General features: G+C 41.1%; 1 protein-coding gene across 1 annotated transcript in view; it reads right to left on the bottom strand.

The window, feature by feature from the left end:
• Window positions 1-906: 906 nt before the first annotated feature.
• LOC119005713 (Na(+)/H(+) exchange regulatory cofactor NHE-RF3-like) overlaps window positions 907-8,411 on the bottom strand; it is a 29,280-nt gene continuing 21,775 nt past the window's right edge. The window contains exon 11 of the mRNA XM_037073584.1: window positions 907-2,282. Within this exon, the coding sequence (XP_036929479.1) occupies window positions 2,250-2,282 (33 nt within the window). The 3' untranslated portion in view covers window positions 907-2,249. The remainder of the gene's footprint in view (window positions 2,283-8,411) is intronic.

The following is an 8,411-nucleotide window of genomic DNA, read 5'->3' as shown; positions in this document are numbered from 1 at the left end:
GCACAGTAGGTACACATGACAGTGTATCATATCACATAGAGACCATAATGAACAAGTACTTAAAAGGTCCCATATCATAAAAAACACATTTTCTCTGCTCTCTACATATATAAGCTGGTCCTCCCTGAGCCTGCCAACTCCCAGAATGAGGAAAACAAGTGATTCCTGCATGGTCTCTGCAGCCCACCCACTGGTAACATGGCGCTCCTACAGGCTGTTCAAATTCAGAATTTCGTTACGTAACGAAAGGAGTCATTATCATAGGCCGACCTCCTCTGCATGGTGATAGGAGATATCTGAGAGGGGGGCGTTCATCCCCGAGGTGAAGTTCAGTGTGTCCAGCAGTGAGACAGCAGTGTTTCACAATGTCGTCACTCAAAGATAAACACGCAAATAGCTCTGTTGTTGGTTGTAAAAATCAACATAGGTGCCTATATTCTGTCCCAGCTACAGAACCACAGAGGAGACAGTGGTTGCGTTTCATATTTTAAGACAACGTGCCGGCTATGGTTCATGTTAGCTTGTGTGTGTGTGTGTGCCAATCACTTCACATCGGACTGCTTCAGTAACGAGGGTCAGTACAAAGTTGGCTTTGCCTCGACACTGACTCTCGTAAAAGGATCAGTCCCAACCATACCGGACCCAGCAACTGCACCCGAGCCATCTAAAAGTGTAGCCGCGGTTTAATAGTATTTACAGTTGCTAACGAGTATGGTGAAGTCAGCTGGAAATTAGCTAACTAGTTAGCTTTGCTATGGTCCGCTATGCGATGGAGTGTGAAGTGAATTTAATGTTAATAATATTACGATGGAGCTTGGTTGTCACAGTAAAAACTCTGGAAACATGCGCAGACTGGAGACAGAGATGATGCTAACAGTGTCCAGGAGTTTGGAGACTGAGTTGGAGACAAACACAGCTTTCGCTAGCTGTTAGCCATTAGCTTCATGGTAGTAAATGTAACAACACAAAAACTAACATTATACAGACACACTAACCATTCTGAAATGTCCTGCTGCAGCCACAGAGTCTGTACTTCTTGGTATGGTTGAACGATAAAATCTCCTCAAGCCATAGCGATACATATATACATCCACCATAAACATTAGCGCATGCTACTGCTAAGGCAGGGGGAATCCTCTCCCTGAGAGTGATGTAGCAGGCAGGGCTCTCCAAGTAGGCATAGACAGACGGAGCTCATTAGCATTTAAAGGTGCAGGCACAGAAACAGACTGCTCTGAATAGAGCTCTGTAGAGCAACTTTTAGACAGCTGAAATTCAGGACCATTGATGAGTTTGGGGTAATGCATATCGAACACAGAGCTGTTGGACCTCTGACAGCTGTGTGAAATTGATGAAAAACGGTATAATATGGGACCTTTAAAGTTGCCTTAGGTCATGCCATGCTAACTCACTAAGAATCCAGAACTTTTTTCAGTTCACATCATGGATTTTATTGAGGAAATTCATATAGAAACTTCTATTAAATTCCTATCAATGTACTAATATTTTATAAATTATGAATTCTTCACTGGATTGGGTGAAAATTTTTCTGAACATCCAAATGACCATAATGAAACTTGGCAGTTTTTTTTTTCATTTAAATGTTTGTTGCTAAATGGTAAAAGTAATCAGATTAAGAACCAGAAGTTCTTGCCAGAATGAAGAATCTGTCATTCCAAAAATTCACATCTTCTCTACTTTTCACTTTCTTTTCACCAAATTATGGCTCCAAGTGTGGTATTAATGTAGCTGTGTCACATCTCGAAGTTAATTGGTACTGCATAAAAAATTGACATTAATTTTTTCTAGAGAATCCATGTAGTGAAGTGGGAGACCCTAGATGAGTTGGTGTGGAATGACCCATAGGGTAGGCTTCTATATATGGAGATATGATGAAGATATTTCACAGCTGACATCATACAGTACATGAAGATTCTTACACAAAATATGATTGTTTATAACTGACAAAGAATGATATCAGATTGTACAGTTGGGGATCACAAAGGACATAAAGGCAAGTCATGTGATCTAGTCATAGATTTAAAAGACTGTCCAGTGGCAAAGCATGCCTGTTCCAAGAAGACAGTAACACAGTGGTGGTTTTAAGACTGAAAAAAATAAGTGGGCAGAGAATAAAACAACTTCTCCAAGTGTCTCACCTTAGCTAGCAGTGAAATCATTATGTTTTCGTTGTTATTTTTTTCACCTGAGCTCCCCGATTATTCCCCTTTCTTCTCATGGTCATTCAATCACAAGAAAGCCTCAAAGGTTCTCCCTGGCAGCTGAAAATACAAAACAAGGTGAAATTGGTTATTCAGTCATATAAACCATGTGCTCTAATGAGGGCCATGCACACCAGAATTGAAGCTACTTCCAGGAAGATACCCTTTGAACCCAACGTAACCCACCAGTACCCTAAAATGTTTGTGGGGATGTTGCCAGCCGGCTTTGGGATAACCGCTTTAATTTTTCCATTAGAACACTACAAGGGAGACTGGTCTGTAATAGGCTGCTACATGTATTAACTGACACTGTGACCTTTACTGTATGTTACTGCCTGACAACATATACAGGATAGACTGCTAACCTTGTTTTTCTCTGCTCACATTCACCATCTCTTTTCTGCTGCTATCTTTTTCTCACAATCTCTAAACACAGCACATGTTTTTTCTTACAACAAGGAAACTAAGCAGCAGGACTTAAGACTTTCTAGTATTGAATTGTGTGCTATGTATCTTAACAGAAGGGTGATGAATAAACAAGATGGTATGGAATGATTCTTTGGTACCATCCACAACAGAAAAATAACCATTCCAAGAGTAATGAATGGAACTAAAGTGGACTGTTACGTGGAAACAAGGCTTTTGTGACCTTTGGGACCTGTCCCCATGTACACGCGATTACGAGATAAAAAGTAGCTTTTTCTATGTGCTTTGGTCACTCATACACACATAAACAATGTTTTAGGAAACTGAAAAAGGGACCCTTTGGTAAAACTCCTTCCAGGGTGAAGCTATTAAGAAACTCCATTTTCAGTGTTTGTCATGGCAGAAAGAAACAGAGATTTTTATAAACGGTAATGCAGGCACTAATATTTGTTTCCCAATTGGGTTTAATCAGTGTATGTAGTAGGGCTGCACGATATTAACTGACATTACATTTTTTTGTTTTTTTTTTATCCTGCGATATACACTCACCGGCCACTTTATTAGGCACACCTTGCTAGTACCGGGTTGGACCCCCTTTTGCCTTCAGAACTGCCTTAATACTTCGTGGCATAGATTCAACAAGGTACTGGAAACATTCCTCAGAGGGTTTGGTCCATATTGACATGATAGCATCACGCAGTTGCTGCAGATTTGTCGGCTGCACATCCATGATGCGAATCTCCCGTTCCACCACATCCGAAAGGTGCTCTATTGGATTGAGATCTGGTGACTGTGGAGGCCATTTGAGTACAGTGAACTCATTGTCATGTTCAAGAAACCAGTCTGAGATGATTCGAGCTTTATGACATGGCACGTTATCCTGCTGGAAGTAGCCATCAGAAGATGGGTACACTGTGGTCATAAAGGGATGGACATGGTCAGCAACAATACTCAGGTAGGCTGTGGCGTTGCAACGATGCTCAATTGGTACTAAGGGGCCCAAAGAGTGCCAAGAAAATATCCCCCACACCATTACACGACCACCACCAGCCTGAACTGTTTATACAAGGCAGGATGGATCCATGCTTTCATGTTGTTGACGCCAAATTCTGACCCTACCATCCGAATGTCGCAGCAGAAATCGAGACTCATCAGACCAGGCAACGTTTTTCCAATCTTCTATTGTCCAATTTCGGTGAGCCTGTGCGAATTGTAGCCTCAGTTTCCTGTTCTTAGCTGACAGGAGTGGCACCCGGTGTGGTCTTCTGCTGCTGTAGCCCATCTGCCTCAAGGTGCGACGTGTTGTGCGTTCAGAGATGCTCTTCTGCATACCTTGGTTGTAACGAGTGGTTATTTGAGTTACTGTTGCCTTTCTATCAGCTTGAACCAGTCTGGACATTCTCCTCTGACCTCTGGCATCAACAAGGCATTTTCGCCCACAGAACTGCCACTCACTGGATATTTTCTCTTTTTCGGACCATTCTCTGTAAACCCTAGAGATGGTTGTGCGTGAAAATCCCAGGAGATCAGCAGTTCCTGAAATATTCAGACCAGCCCATCTGGCACCAACAACCATGCCATGTTCAAAGTCACTTAAATCACCTTTCTTCCCCATTCTGATGCTTGGTTTGAACTGCAGCAGATCGTCTTGACCATGTCTACATGCCTAAATGCATTGAGTTGCTGCCATGTGATTGGCTGATTAGGAATTTGCGTTTAACGAGCAGTTGGACAGGTGTGCCTAATAAAGTGGCCGGTGAGTGTATATTGCAATATGGAAAAATAGAGGAATTTTCATCAGATGACCTGTATAGCACTTTATGTTATGCTGCACTGCTGCTATCTTATGGACAATTAACCTGCACTGATCTTACCTGTTTTTGTCATACTGAGCTGTGTGGCACCGACATTAATGGTCAAACAAATTAGTTGTGTTACCTCTCGCTGTGGCAACAGATGCAAGGCACTGTCGACACAGAACACGTGTTTGGTCAATATCATCCTTCTTGCTGCAGAAATAATTCCAGATAACCTATGTTGCTTTTCTTTTTGGCACCAAGTCTTCATTTTCTGTGATTTTCTCTTGTTGTTGCTCATTTTTCAGTCTTGTTACCAGCATCTCACTCCATGTGCAGGGGTGTGGTCTGCTTCAGCACACTGATTAAAAACTAATGATTGGTGGATCACTGTGTGTCCGGTACCCTTGAAATAACATGAGTTAATTTGCCTCCTACATCGCAGGCCCTGCAAGGTAGATAGGGTTAAAAATTGGGAGTCTACCGCGTGAATCGGGAAAGTTGGCAACTCTGTTTTTAACCCTATCTCCCTTGATGCTCCCAGTCAGTAATTTCTCCCGTTAATCCCCCGATTTTGCAGTGAAGGAAACAAGTAAGATTGTGGGGGATATTTGTCGCAGTATCTGGCAACCCTGGCCTGCCTGTGCGGATGAGCAGGGGTGTGATTCTTCTTGATAAATCCTGCAATCTGGCTTTTCCGACCTGAAAAATCGTGAATCTTTTTTTTTGAGGGGGGGGGGGCGCAAAGCAAGAGTCGGGTATTGGTGAACATGATAACATTTGATTTTGATGATTACATGATTTTTGTAGGTGTAATATCATGGACGGATGGCAAATTTAAGTTGCACACAGTGAAAGCACTACACTCTAAGTTATCTTGAAATCAAATGAATTTAATTTTTCAATATCTTTCATGTCATGTGACCCAGTGACTACAAACCAGCAGCAGATTGTATTAGTAAACTGCACGAATAAGACACAGCTCTTCTAACTGTATTTTAGTGCTTCCTCTATTTTGTATGAATATTAATTTGCAGAAATTATGATTATTTTTCTCAATAGCTTCCATGTCATGTGGCCCACTGACTTCTGAAAATAATGGTAAAAAATTTCTCTAATGCTCATGAGGTTAACATATTCTTAAACAGCAATGTCAGCTTCTACACTATTTTGTCTCATGTCTTAGATTATGATTTTTTTTTTTTTAAATCTCAACAGTAGGTGAGATTTAAAGGGTAATTTTTCAAAATTTTCATCCGGGATCCCCCTAATGTTGCTGGGTTATCAACTCAGAACACCGCTGCTATAAAAGAAAATTAGGGGAAACACTGTGGTCTAAGAATTTTGGACATGTGTTTCCAAGATTTCACACGTATGTGTGGACTAGGCCTCATATACAGTTATTGTCCATTAAAATATTTCTGTTGTCACATTTTTGTTCTCCTCTTCTTCTGTTCTCTCTTAACCCATGCACATATTCCTACTCATGCACACACTTCCAATTCTCATCCTATATATAATATGTACCTATATATATATATATATATATATATATATATATATATATATATATATATATATATATATATATATATATATATATATTATATATGTATATGAAAGTGAGTGGATTAAATTGAAAATACATACACATACTACATACCAGAGATGAAACACATGTTTATGTGTGTGAGGAGAACTTATGTATGTGAGAAGCCTTGAGTGAGTAATGGCTTGCACAGCCCATCATATATTGTGTGGTTTGCACTGTACTTGTAAGTGTTCCCTTTATTGGTGCTCTAATTCAAATCCATTCCAGTAAAACATAATGTTCCTCATGCTGACAAATTTGAAGTTACAGACTCAGGGTCAGGTCTGTGGGCCTGCAGGGGGCAGAGGTAGCTCCAACCCACTGCACTCTGAATGGCCCAGCTTGGTGACCCACTCTCAGGTTCTGAGTTCTAATTTGTAATTGGATTGTTATTAATGGTGGAAGAACATGTAACACTAATGAAAAAAGTCCTTCACTGAACTGAAGCGAAAGTGAATTTTCCAACCACAAACTGAATTTTTAAAGGTCCCATATCATAAAAAACATGTTTTCTCTGGTCTCTACATATATAAGCTGGTCCTCCCTGAGCCTGCCAACTCCCAGAATGAGGAAAACAAGTGATTGCTGCATGGTCTCTGCAGCCCACCCACTGGTAACACGGCGCTCCTACAGGCTGTTCAGATTCTGCTCCTTTTGTTATGTAACGAAAGGAGTCATTATCAGAGGCCGGCCTCCTCTGCACGGTGATAGGAGATATCTGAGAGGGGGGGCGTTCATCCCATCCAAGTTCGGTGTGTCCAGCAGCGAGACAGCAGTGTTTCACAATGTCATCGCTCAAAGCAAGACACACAAATAGCTCTGTTGTTGGTTGTAAAAATCAACGTCAGTGCCTATATACTGTCCCAGCTACAGAGCAACAGAAGAGACAGTGGTTGCGTTTCATATTTTAAGACAACGTGCCAGCTACGGTTCGTGTTTGCTTGTGTGTGTGCTCATCGCTTCACATCGGACTGCTTCAGTAACGAGGGTCAGTACAAAGCTGGCTTTGCCTCGACACTGACCCTTGTAAAAAAGATCAGTCCCAACCATACCGGACCCAGCAACTGCACCCGAGCCACCGAAAAGTGTTGCCGCAGTTTAATAGTATTTATAGTTGCCTACGAGTATGGTGAAGTCAGCTGGAAATCGGCTAACTAGTTAGCTCCGCTTGGGTCTGCTATGCAATGGAGTTTGAAGCGAGTTTAATGTTAATGATATTACAATGGAGCTTGGTTGTCACAGTAAAAACTCTGAAAACATGCAGACTGGAGACAGAGACGATGCTAACAGTGTCCAAGAGTTTGGAGACTGTGTTGGAGACAAACACAGCTTTCACTAGCTGTTAGCCATTAGCTTCATGGTAGTAACTGTAACAACACATACAAACAAACTAACATTATACAGACACACTAACCATTCTGAAATGTCCTGCTGCAGCCACAGAGTCTGTACTTCTTCAAGAGCCTCTCCTTCTGGGTCACATTCTGGGTCAAACTGGTTTGGTTGAACGAAAACATCTCTGTGGTTATAGCGATACATATATACCTGTACATCCACCATAAACGTTAGCGCATGCCACTGCTAACGCAAGGGGAATCCTCCCCCTGAGACTGATGTAGCAGGCAGGGTTCTCCAAGTAGGGTTTACAGATGGAGCTCATTAGCATTTAAAGGTGCAGGCACAGAAACAGACTGCTCTGAATAGAGCGCTGTAGAGCAACTTTTAGACAGCTGAAATTCAGGACCACGGATGAGTTTGGGGCAATGCATGTCGAATACAGAGCTGTTGGACCTCTGACAGCTGTGTGAGATTGATGAAAAACAGTATAATATGGGATCTTTTATACTATGAAATAATAATTATTAGAAGAGTAAAAGACCAATATTTTACACTATTTGACAAATTATTTGATTGCAAGTTCTGAGTTTTATTTTTGAAATTAGTTTTATGTTCACTCAAATTCCTATGTTTGTTTGACATTTAAGAAGTTTTGTTTGTTTCTTTTGGCATACATCTAATTCCATACTTATTCTGCTCCAGAAGCACCATGAAGAGAAAACTGTTTTCATAGGCTCATCTAATCTGAGAACAATGTCCTCAGCAACTTCAGTTTGGCATTTAGAGGCAGTGTAAGTATTAGGTACACAGTGTATTTGGAAAGCTGTCAACTTGGGGCACAGGTTTGATTGTATGAACTTTCTGGGAAGCATGAAGTGAACAAGTTGAGTTATAAATGTTTATGGTAATGTTTTAAACTTGTCTTCACATTACACTTAGTCTTGTTTTGCAACATCATTTCTCTGGCTTACTTTCACAGGCCTTTTTCTCTAGATGATATCTAACAGATGCACACCCCATCCTGAAGAGGCAACATTC

Source organism: Acanthopagrus latus, chromosome 2, assembly GCF_904848185.1.
Source record: "Acanthopagrus latus isolate v.2019 chromosome 2, fAcaLat1.1, whole genome shotgun sequence".
Lineage (NCBI taxonomy): Eukaryota > Metazoa > Chordata > Actinopteri > Spariformes > Sparidae > Acanthopagrus > Acanthopagrus latus.
This window is presented reverse-complemented; position numbering and strand designations above follow the sequence as displayed.